This window comes from Furipterus horrens, unplaced genomic scaffold (genome assembly GCF_987537825.1).
Source record: "Furipterus horrens unplaced genomic scaffold, mFurHor1.1.pri manual_scaffold_4, whole genome shotgun sequence".
NCBI classification, from domain to species: domain Eukaryota; kingdom Metazoa; phylum Chordata; class Mammalia; order Chiroptera; family Furipteridae; genus Furipterus; species Furipterus horrens.
In genome coordinates this window covers 73,153,748-73,166,392 of record NW_028327174.1, presented here as the reverse complement: position 1 = coordinate 73,166,392, position 12,645 = coordinate 73,153,748, and the positions used below count along the sequence as shown (strand labels likewise).

General features: G+C 35.0%; 1 protein-coding gene across 2 annotated transcripts in view; it reads right to left on the bottom strand.

Moving 5' to 3' along the window:
• Positions 1-12,645, bottom strand: part of ZDHHC17 (zDHHC palmitoyltransferase 17) — a 93,861-nt gene that overhangs the window by 19,395 nt on the left and 61,821 nt on the right. For both annotated transcript variants that reach the window (XM_090273646.1, XM_090273647.1), the window contains exons 8-9: positions 9,409-9,534; positions 742-884 (exon numbers count right to left, since the gene is read on the bottom strand). In XM_090273646.1, coding sequence (XP_090129772.1) covers positions 742-884; positions 9,409-9,534 — 269 coding nt within the window. The remainder of the gene's footprint in view (positions 1-741; positions 885-9,408; positions 9,535-12,645) is intronic.

Genomic DNA, 12,645 nt, shown 5'->3' with positions numbered 1-12,645 from the left:
AACACTTAAATGAGATTAATTACCTAGAACTAAGCCCCTTCCTGAGCATTAACACATTAGTGCATTACTAGTCATTCTTATCTCTGTACAAATTATTTACAGAACTCTTTCTTGAAATTCAAGTGAAAACAAAGTACTAAAGAAATAAACAGAAGTTAAGTGAGAAGTTCTGGATCATTGACACCTGCCTAGGTTTGCTAGATGGGCAGCTTTAAAGCAATGGGATTTAAGGACAGAAGAAAAAGAAACAGTCACAATGTTTAAAGAAAACAGAGGGAGAAGAAAATAATGTTAAAAACTAAGCTTATTTCATATCCTTAGAGTCTACCTTGCTACTAAAATCAAACCTTTCTTGCATACTGCCTATGACCAAAGAAAATATAATTCCTATGGAAAAGTAAACAAAGTAAAACTCAAGCATTATAATTACCTAGAAATAAACAACATGTATATTTAGAGTGCAAAAAACTCAAGTTCACTTTTATTGCAATGTTTTAAAACTGTAATTTAGCCTTTAAAATACTAGACTGTCATTGAAAGCACCTTTAGAATCAGTTTAACAAAGTTAAAATTTTTAAATATTTCACATATAAATTTGCCAAAACATTTAACATTGAATTAAGATCAAACACATAACAAAGAAAGAGTGTTCTGAACATATGAAACAGTAATTTTTATACTGCAGGATCGAATTATAATTTTTCATGTTTAGTTTTAAAAATAGTTAAAGATGACACTTACTTTGAAAGAAACTGTACTGTAGCCCAAACACCACCATACATTAGCCCTTTAATGAGCCAAGAATCAATATTTAGGTCTGCTATAAACCCGACCAACCAAATAACTAGGAAAGGAGTTCCTAGCATTACTTTCTGCCGAAATTCCTGTATAGAAAAAAAACAATTAGTCAGAAAGTTTCGTGTGTTTCAAGTAACCTCAATAAAAACCATCATTGCCTTTGTGAAAACATGCAACCCAGAGTGAACTTCATTCATTCAAATATGCTTACTATATGTACAATACGTATTACTCAAGGTGCTAGTCTCTGTCTTCTGGAAACAGGCAATAAATAAATAATTTTAAAGTCCTTTGTTAAAACTGTGAAAAATGAGAATAGAAGTTATAAGAGTGTGTCTAGATAGTCATATACAGAAGAAAGCAGTACTAGCTGCTAACACATGGACAGGCTAGAAAACAGTTCATGACAAACAGCGCCCCCGACTTCCGGCCAAGATGGAGGCTTAGACGGACACGCTAGGTCTCCCTCTACAACTAGAGAGGAATAAAACTACTTCAAAACAAAGGATAACTAGAAATTCCAGAAAATAAAACTACACGGAAGCCCAATATATGAAGTTATAAACCAGCGGTGCCATTTGGGCAGGTAAGAGTTAAAGAGGGCAGTGCTGTTTGCGGTCGCACCTGGGACAGCGGCGGGGCGGCGAAAAATCCCGGCTGCAGTCAAGCCCCTGGCAGTGCGCGACCCCAGCGCTGGGGAAAGCAGCCACCGCATCGCCTTGAACAGTGAGACCCAGGGGGGCGGGAGGACGGATCCCGGTCTCCTAGCTGAATAACTGTGTGACTCCATCTTGGACCCCCGCCCCCAAAGAAAGCGCCACAGGGCTGCGAAATAGGTCGCGGACAGGCAGGCGCCGGTCGCTGGATTGTGACGCGTACACAGGCACTGCCCTGGACAGCCGGCCCAAGAAAACAAAACGCATCTGTCAAAATGAGGCAGACAACTATAGAAATCCCGGTGGCGCAGCTCACCAGGCAGCAGATAGAGAACCTGACAGATGAACAGATAAGAAACCTGTCAGAGGCTCAGTTCTGGGCCATTGTTATCAGGTGGCTTACAGAATTCACAAAAGAGCAGGAAAAAGATAAGAAAGAAGCGAAAAAATTTCATAACGAAAGGAACAAAACCACATACGAGACAGATGGTGAGGAAAAAAAATCCAGAGTTCATTTCAACAAACTGGAATATGGAGAAGGAACAAGCAGTCAACCAATTCAGCGAGAGGAAATGGGAAGCAACAATGAGAGGATCAGAAACCTCTGGGACAGCTATAAAAGGCCCAACATAAGAATCATTGGTTTGCCAGAGAGTGAGGAAGATGAACTAGAACTTGAAAAATTGAGTGAAAATATAATAAAGGAGAACTTCCCAGACTTGGGGAAGGGAATAGACTTGCAGGTCCAGGAAGCAAGGAGAGTTCCCAAGAGACTGGACCCAGGGAGAACCACTCCAAGACACATTATAATCAAAATGTCAAAAATTAAAGATAAAGAGAGAATCTTAAAAGCAGCAAGAGAGAAGAAAAGAATTATGTACAAAGGGGTCCCAATTAGACTATCAGCTGACTTCTCAAGGGAGACCCTACAGGCAAGAAGGGACTGGCAAGAAATATTCAAAGTAATGAAAATCCAAAACCTACAACCACGAATACTCTATCCAGCGAAATTGTCATTCAGAATAGAAGGACAGAGAAAGTGTTTCCAGGACAAAATAAAACTGAAAGAGTTCATTAGATCCAAACCACTGTTACATGAGATGTTAAAGGGACTGGTTTAAAAAAACAGAAGCTAGGGAGATGAAACAAAGGCAAACTAAACAGGCAACGAGAGTGGAAAAGGAACTGTGGGTACGGGAAGCATATTGGGAGGAGGTCAACAGGGAGGGGGAGTGGGGAGAGGGAGGGAGATGATATAGGAATTGGGGATCATGGTAGGAGGGAATGGAATAGACGGAGAGAGGTTGGGAGGAACTGTATGCACAACTAATGGACATAATCTAAAAGGGGGGGACAACTGGAGGGAGGGGGGCCACCGGGTTGAGGGGAGCAGAGGGAAGGGAAATTGGCACAAATGTAATATTTTAATCAATAAAACACATTAAATCTGAAAAAAAAAACAAAAAAAAAAACAAAAAAACAAACAGCGCCCTGTTTTACCAGGGTCTTTTATAACTAAAGAGAAGGGCAACCAGAATGACTGTCTAAGAACTGTATTAGGTAAAGAAACTGAGGATGCTTAGCCTGGAGAAGACATTGTGAATGATACATACAAAAAATGTCTAAAAACCTTAAAATGAGATAATAAAATTAAACAATCTACAGGGCAGAATGGAGATTATGTGTCTGTGAAAACATATCAAAGCAGAATGCTTAGTACTCCAGAGGTAGTTCTATTTCATTTTTATACTGGTCTGGTTGTTAGAAAGTCCATTCTAAGTATAAAACTTATCAACTTCCTTGTAACATCTACCACAATTTTATCTTTGGAGCAACACAAAGGAAGTCGATAGATATTTATAAAGTATATGGTCTATAGTTTTTGTGTTTGTTTGTTTTTGTTTTGTCTTTTTTGTACTGTCCTTGTCTGCTTGTCTGGTTTTGGTATCAAGGAAACATACTGTTCCCACTCTGTTATTTCCATATATAAGCAACTTAACAATATTCTTATATATGAAGTGAGTTTCTTATAGACAGCACATAATAGGGTCATCTTTTACAATACACACTGCCAGTATTTGTCTTTTACTTTGTATATTTAGACCATTTACATTTAATGTAATTATTAATATGTTAAGGTTTAAGTCTATAATATTTTTGTCTTTTCTCTGTGCTTTGCTTTTTGTTTTCTTTTTCCTGCCATCTTGTAGGTTACTAGAAAGCTTTCTAGAGTTCTATTTTCATTTATCTACAGTGTTGCTGAATATAGCTTTTTTTAATGGTTCTTGAAATATTACATATATAAACGTAGCTTATCACTGGTGTCTTCATTTTACCAGTTCAAGTAAAGTATGAAAAGCTTACCTCCCTGTGTGGCCCTCTACGTTATAAATTATCTTAAATATATTTTCTACATATACTAGAGCCATGTTAGACAGTATCATAATTTTTGCCTCAACTGTCAAGCAAAATTTGGAAGACTTAAGAAGAGTCTACTGTATTTACCCATAGTTTTGCTTACCATAATCTTGCTTTTATCTTTTATTTTGTTTAGAAAACTTCTCTTAGCCATTCTTTTAGGATAGGTTTGCTGATGACAAATTCTCTTAATTGTCCTTTATCTGAGAATGTGTTGATTTTCCCTCATTCCTAAAAGATATTTTCTGCTGGTATGGGATGATGGGTTGATAAGTTCTTTCCATTCGGCACTTGAAAAAAATGTGCCAGTTTCTTCTGGGGTTTATGATTTCTCTCCCTCTTCCAGTCTTTGAATTCTTTTAAACCGTATTGGTAAAGCGATGTCAAGATTTTCATTTTTTCCAGAAGTTTGGCTATGATGTGTTCAGTGAGGATTTCTTCATTAGGGTTCATTCTACTTTTTAATCTGTAGTTTTGTCTTTTGCCAAATTTGGAGAATTTTTGGCCACTGTATCTTTGAGTACGTTTTCAGCTTCACCCTATTCTCTTCTTCTGGGACTCCAATCATATTAATGTTAGATATTCTGTTATAATCACAGGTCCCTGAGGCTCTCTTCATTTTTTTTTCCCTTCAGTTTCCTTTTGCTGTTCAAAATGGTAATTTTTATTGTTCCACTTTCAAGGTTATTGATTCTTTCCTCTGTCCCCTATATTGTGCTGTTCAGCCCATCCAATTACTTTTTGGGGGGGTGGGTGGGTATTGTAATTTTCATTTTAAATTTTTTATTTGTTTTTTTTTATATTCTATTTCTGTATTTTTATTTCTTTGCTGAAACTATTTTTCATTTGTTTCAAGCATGCTCATAGTCAGTGAAACATTTTTATGATGTCTATTTTAAAATCTTTTAAATAATTCTCATACCTTTCATATTGTTGGCATCTGTTGATTCTCTTTTCATTGTTTCAGATCTTCTTGGTTCGCAGCATGAGAAGTGATTTTTGTTTGAAACCTGGCCATTCTGGGTATTGTGAGACGTTGGTCTTTGTCAAACCTTTTCTTTTAGATGGATTCTTCTGTGTAGTTTGGGAGGCGAGTGAGGCACTTTCTTATGCTACCAGGTGGGGTGCAAATCCAGGATTCCTACTTGGCCTCCACTAGCACCTGAGAACAGAGCTCCTCCTAACTGTTGAGCAAAGCTGGGACTTCTAGCTCTCCAGTATACCTCTACTGACGCCTCTGTGGCTGGAAGGAGTGCCTCATTATTGTTTCCTACGTAGACTCCACTGATATAGCAGGGGATGGTACCTCATTAACAGTCAGTGGTGAAGTCCCAACTCCCTACTTTCCTGACACTGCCCCTGGAGAAAAGTTAGAACACCTCATTATAGCCTGCAAAGGGTAGAAGTCCAGGTCTTTGCTGTTGTGAATGAGGGTGGGGCTAGCTTTCTTCTATAGTGTTTGGCTTTAGCAGAAAGTTATTTTCTAAAAGTTTCTGTTTTGCTAGGCTGCCTTTTTTAGTGGCCCTTTGACTAAAGAGCAGACTTTATTTGTCTGCATCCATTTGTGATTCTATGTTGCTGGCTTTGTTACCTCCTCTTCTCGGATATATGAGGCACAAAAACCAAAACCAAAACCAAAAACAAAAAAAGAAAACAAAACCACGGTGAACTCAATACCATGTCATTCTTTGGGTCCTTAGCTCCCTAGCCGCTCTACTGTATTCTCTCCATCTTCCCAGAGTTCTCTTACATTTGTTTGGTGATTAATATCCAGGTTTTTAAATTGTACTTAGCAGGGAGGAATAGGGAAAAGTACACATACTCCATCTTCCCAGGTCTCTTTTCACATAATCAATAAATAACATTAAAGAGGAAGATATGTGAGATTACCACCGTGAACAAAAAGGATCATGGATTTTTAAATGTGGAGAAATGCCAATTTAGAGATTTCCATCTAACTTCTTATTAAGCAAGTTAACACTTATTTTACCATAAATCTGTTTAAAATCTTCTCATCTTAAAAAACCCAAGAGCTTTTAAAGTAGCTTTCTAAAATAAAGATTCCTTGCATATCCAATTGTCTATTAGTACCATCCAAAAAATTGTTTTTCTTTTTAGGATGACATACTTTTAGTATATACTATTTAGTCCTAAGTGTTACTGTTTTCTTGTTTGGTTTTAAATACAGAACATACTTCACAGACTACCAAATCAAGTTCATGATTTAAATTTCTCTAATTGAGATGGAAAGAGAACAGTCTATATAACTACAAGTACTTAATGCCCAAAAGCTCCAACCAACACATGTTTTTATGTAGTCACCTTTTAAAAAAGTTAATATACTTAAATTTAAAGCTACCAATACAAAAAAATAAAATAAAATGCAAAAAACACTGAACTACTCAATTTCTGAACTAATTATGATAATATACAAATGTTAATATAACTGCTAAATCTTTTAATGAAACTCTATTTAAACCAAATCATATCCAGCACTTCTGGTCAAGATGGCAACACAAGTGAACACAGCTCACCTCATCACACAACCACATCAAAATTACAACTAAACTATAGAACCACCATCATTCAGAACCATCACAAATCGAGCTGAATGGAAGTCCTATAACCGTGCAATTAAAGACGGAACCAACTATGGAATTAAAGAAGAAACCACATCAAGACTGGTAGGAGGGGAGGAGATACAGAATGTCCTAGTCCCACAGCCATGTGCAACAGATAAATATCAGGAGGGATATCTCAAGAGCAAGGGGTCCCAACCCCACAGCAGGCCCCCAAGCCCAGGGTTCCAGTGCCAGGAAGGTAAGGTCCCATAACCTCTGGCTGTAAAAACAAGTGAGGATTGAGGCTGTTGAAGACAGGAACTGCTGGAATCCCAGGCAATTCCTCTTAAAGGGCCTATGCACAGACTTATTTGTACTCACTCCCTCTGAGCTCCAGCGTCAGGGCAGCAGACCAAAAAACTTCAGAGACAGAACACATTCAGTGGCTGACCTTGAATGTACCAATAGCAATTAAGGAAGGTGTACACAGCCCAAACCCAGCTTGAGTGATAGGGGAGGCTGTGCCACTGTACTCTAAAGGACACCTACTGTATTAGGCCACTCTGCAAAGCCTGAGAGATGTAGCAGCTCTACCGAACACATAGAAACAAACATAGGGAGGTAGCCAAAATGAGGAGACAAACATGGCCCAAATGAAAGAACTGAACAAAACTCCCGAAAAAGACCTAAACAAAATGGAGACAATATACTAGATGCAGAGTTCAAAACATTGGTTATAAGGATGTTCAAGGAATTTTGTGAGCACCTCAAGAGCATAAAAAAAAATCCAGTCAGAAACAAAGAATACATTAATTGAAATAAAGAACAATTTACAAGGAATCAACAGTAATGTGGATGATGCTGAAAATTAAACCAGCAATTTGGAAATAAGGAAGCAAAAAGCAACCAATCAGAACAGCAAGAAGAAAAAAGAATCCAAAAAAATGAGCCAGTGTAATACGCCTCTGGGACAACTTTAAGTATGCCAACACTTGCATCATGGGGGTCTCAGAGGGAGCAAGAAATTAGAAACCTATTTTTAAAAATGACAGGAAACTTCCCTAACTTGGTGAAGGAAATAGACTTATAAATCCAGGGAGTACAGAGAGTCCCAAACAAGATGAACCCAAAAAGGCCCACCTCAAGACATGCACCAAGAGAAAAGCATTTAGTTACCTACAAGAGAGCCCCCATAAGGCTGTCAGCTGATTTCTCAAAACAAAACAAAACAAAACAAAACAAAAACACCCTTGCAGGCTAGAAGGGACTGTCAAGAAATATTCAAAGTGATGAAAAGCAAGGACTTACAACCAAGACTCTATCCAGCAAAGCTATCATTATAGAGTCAAAGTACAGATAAAGAGCTTCTCAGACAAGAAAAAGCTAAAGGAGTTCATCACCACCAAATCAATATCATATGAAATGCTAAAGGGTCTTCTTAATGAAGAAGAAAATCAAAATTATGAACAATAAAATGAAAATGAACATATAGCTATCAACAAATGATTCTAAAAACAATATAAACAAGCAAACAAAACAAAAACAGAATCACAGATACAGAAAACATTTAATGGTTGTCTGTTGAGAGGTGGTTTGGGGGGGATGGGCGAGTAAGGTCAAGGGATTAAGAAGTACAAATTGGCAGTTACATGGGAATATAAAGTGCATCATAGGGACTAAAGTAGCCAAAGAACATAGCTGCATGATCCATGGCATGGACAAAGGTGTGGGGGCTGCCTGAGTAGCAGGGTTGGTTAGAGAGTGGGTAAAGGAAGACAAACTGGGATAACTGTAATAGCATAAACAAAATATAATGTAAAGAAAAAAAAAACAAAGCATATCCAAAACATAAACCTGATATTTAGTTCATTATTGCTATAATAAGTATCTTTAAATGTTAATGAATATCTAAAATTTATGTCATTTTCATCTGATATAATTTTTTTAAAAACTTTAGAATATTTACATTAAAGAAATTAAAGCATGAAAAATTATGAAATGCCCCAAAGTAATACAAGACACTTTTATTTCTAGCCTAGTTATTATGAGACAGCAGCTATTTTTTACTCTGTTGAGCAAAACTGTTCTATATCCTGGAGGAAGTCTGAACCACCAGTAAATGAGGCATGCTTTCAAATGTTTCCCTTCATCCAAACTTGTCATTTGGTTCTGATGACAGGAGATGGATCTTAACTTTAAATAGTTTTACCACTGGGACAGCCTGAAAAAGTCATACATAAAATAATCCTCAAGGCTTAAAGCCATTCAAGTAGTGATTATTTGACAAGCTAGCAAATATCTTGTCAATTATTTAGGTATATAAAGAAATTGTTGGTCAGCTAATTTTTCCCTTTTTAAGAGAAACTTTTAAGGAATACAGACTCTTCTGAGAAAATGTTCTTAGTTTGAAATCATATAATTACAAATAAGCAATTGAGCCAAAAGCCACAATTTATCACTGAAGGTATAGGAAACATCTAAAATGGGATTTCTATAGAGAAGTGAAAAACATGTTTCCTCTCTTAAAAAAAGTTAACAATATATCACAAAAGAATGAAAAGCTTAAATTAATTAGAGGTATAATTGTGAGTAGTTAAAAAAATATTTGTATTAGGACTAAAAATTTTCACAACTGATTACCAGACTAACAAATGCACTTAAATAGGAAAAACTTTTATCTGTCTATTAGTTAACAAAGACCAGCTGAATCAATGAACTAAAATTTATGTCAGTAGACTATGGAAGTTTAAACAATTTCACATATACCCTTCTTAACACAAACTTGCCATCACTCAAAGAGTCAGAGCCCTGAAAAACTTTGCTATCTACCTTCATTTTATCCTGGATGAAATTATATTTTAAAATTACATTGGCCAATGTCAAAAATAAAGGCTGTAAATGCTAATGGTAAAAAAGTATACCTATGAATCTTACTTAAAAAGACTATATTTAAAAATCTTCGGTCATGAATTTACCTTATCAGCTTTCAGCTTTCTAAGGAAAGATGGATTATCATATCCTTTTGCTTGCCTTGCCTCTTGCAAATGGTTGATCATCCAGACGTTTTTTCTCTGCTTTGCCAAATCAAGTGCTGATTCGCCCTGAATGTAAGTGGAAAAAATTTATATTAAAAATTTTTAAAAAAGCAAAATATTTTAGTTACTAACTTTTAAAGCACATCCATAAAAATAAATTAAAACACTATTAGTTCATTAATATTGTTTTTACATTGGGCAGTCAATTACCAGAAGGATCTAAATCATTAAATATTACTTATGATTTCCCATGCAAGGTACAATAAAAAATTTATTTACTCATACAGATTCTATTTTTGCTTGCATTTTGACTTATATTAAGAGAGCAAATCAAAAAGTAGGTATTTTAGCACCTGCTGGATCAGAGGCTATCATGTTTATCAGTTATTTCATATTCTTTAAAGATTTATCAGTAATAGTTATTGCTATATAACATTTACTATAATACCAAATTCCCCAAACTTTCAGTTTAATTTCGGTGATGACAAAAGTCTCCAGATGAGAACAGGAATGAAAAGAAAATTCATCTTCTACTTCTACTACTGTTGTACTACAATTCTTGATCATCTTAAATTAATTCACCCACCCCCAAATTTCCAAAGTGAATAAGAGCAGTAACAAAAAAGAAAGTAAAACTCACATTATGAACTTGTAGCTTTTTTTTATCTCCAGAAAAAGAATGCCAAGAAATATAAGTGAACAGACTAAAACAATTTAAAGGAAAAATGAAACAAGAACTAGCATTCCTAATTCTAGATCTATGCTTCTTTTGCCTTTATTAATTTAAAATCTTATATTTCCTTTAGTTAGGCACCTACATTATCTATTCATTTTAGTATTCTCCACTATTTATCTAGTTAAGTATAAAAGTGGAATTAAACATTTTGTTTGCCAAAATTTCAAGAATGTGTGAATTAATATTCAAAATTACTTAAAAAAATACTGAAATTTTATTTTTAAAATACTCGATGAAAATAAAGGAATAAGGAGCCTTGGGGTTCCTTACTTATGAGGAATGATTATCAAGTATGAAGTAGTTTATTTTTAAACCTAAAAAAATAAGAAGCAAACAGCAAAATAAACAGATCACTACCACCAACTGTAGCAACACCACAATAACAACAAAAAGCCCAACTAATCCTTTAATAAAAAGATCAACAGTATTTAATTAGGAATAGGATAATCTCGGTGGGTCTTACACAAATAGGAATATTCACTTTAAAATATCTCCTTACCTATTCAAAGATTCTATTACCTAAGTTGTCAGAACTAGCTAATTAATCCAAACTATAAAGATTACCTGAATAAAAGCAATCCCTTGGATAACAACTCCCAGAGAATATTCTGCAGTTGCCTCGGTCCAGCTGAGCATCCCTTCCACTAGAGGGCCATGTGACACCTAGGGTTTGCCTAGATAAAAAGATGGAGGGAGCTTTAAGAAATCTTGCAACTACTCCTCTAGTCAACTGACTGCTTTTGTATAGTTCTTTTATTCAGCTGGTAAAATAAACAAGCAATTAATTTAAAGAACTGTATTAAAACCAGGGTTCTGAATCAAGTCTGTCTTTGCTCACTCCATGTGTTAGCTAAAATAGTAAACGATAACAACAGCAGTAACAACAAGAATCATGGAGTATTTATGGATGATGTGATTTGTAATAAAAGAAATTCTTCAAGGATTTTGGTGAGATAAAACATGGAAGGTGGAGGGTGGAAGATCATATTTTGCCTGAGTCAAATTTCATTATTAAAACTAAGGAAAATTCTTGCTTGGAGACCATCTAGGTCAGGTACTTAAGAGGTAATGGTAACTTGTCTGAAAACAGCTTTTTACCTCATTTAAAGAAACTATATAAGAGTCTTTCAATATCTTAATTAACAAAACTCAGGAACTTTACATTCTTTACAAGCTGAAAATTATGTCCTTTGATAGTTTTAGAAGGAAAAATTTACAAATGCTTGGGCATCACTCAAAGATTGTTTCCCCAATACTCAATTCATCTATATTTATCTATAACCAAAAACATGTGCAAGGAGGTAAAATACAATTTTTAAAAAAATCTACAAGTGAGATGTTGCCATAAAAAAAAAAAAAACTGCATAGATCATTTAAAAAAAAGTCTTAGTATCCCAAATCATCCCCCTCCAATTATTACTTAAAATTCAAATTCTTAATTTTTTTTTTGTCATTAAATGAAAGCCATTGACTCTCTCCCCAGAAAAAAAATGATAAAATGTAACTTTTTAAATAACAATTTCAGCAGTCCATGGACCCACGTCCTAACCAAAATCTGCTGGTGGGTCCCAGATTAAGAGCCTCTAATCCAGAGTATATGGCCTTTTCTGATCTTTCTAAGGATCAAAATAGCCATTTTAAAGTTACCTACCATTTAATATGAATTGTCCCCCCAAAATAAGTTCTAACTTCTTCTGATAAAAGAATCTTTTGTTTATTCATTAAAAGAACTGAATTCCTTATTCAAATAACTAATTTACAAGGGTAAATACCTAGTTAATATAAAGACAGATTTCTAAGAACCTTAAGCTTCACCATAGCTATTTTAGAATAGGATCAACTGATAGTTATATAACTAACACAAGTATAATTTTTCATATTCTTTAAAGAATGCAACTTTTACTTGCTATTAAAGCTATATCCAGATTTGTAGGCTACATCTTTCTGTTACAATTCATGATTACTACCAAACTCTTTCTTAACACTTGAAATAAAAAATATAAAAATATACAGGTATAAATCAACTTTATTTGTCAAATTCCTGGACACAGAATCTCAGCTGATTTTTTAAATTAATAACTTTCTCCCTTTCAAAACTTGCAGCAATTTAAGTTTACTTAATTAGCTTGGCATTCCACATAGCTAAAAGGCACCACTTCAAATTACATATGACTAAAGCTGAACCAATTCCTATCACCTTCACCCCAGAGAAGTTTTCCTTCAGTCTTCACAGCCTCAATATATATCACAAGACATTTAGTTATCCAAACCAATTCATAAGTTATCAATGTTGCTTTCTTTCACCCTTGTATAATCTACTTCATTTCTACTCTAAACTATCATTTCCAAATCAATTCATTTCTCTCCATCTCTACTTCTTCAATAATAGGCTAAATTAAATTGTCACTGGCCCAACTTATTGCAATAGCCTAACTGATCTT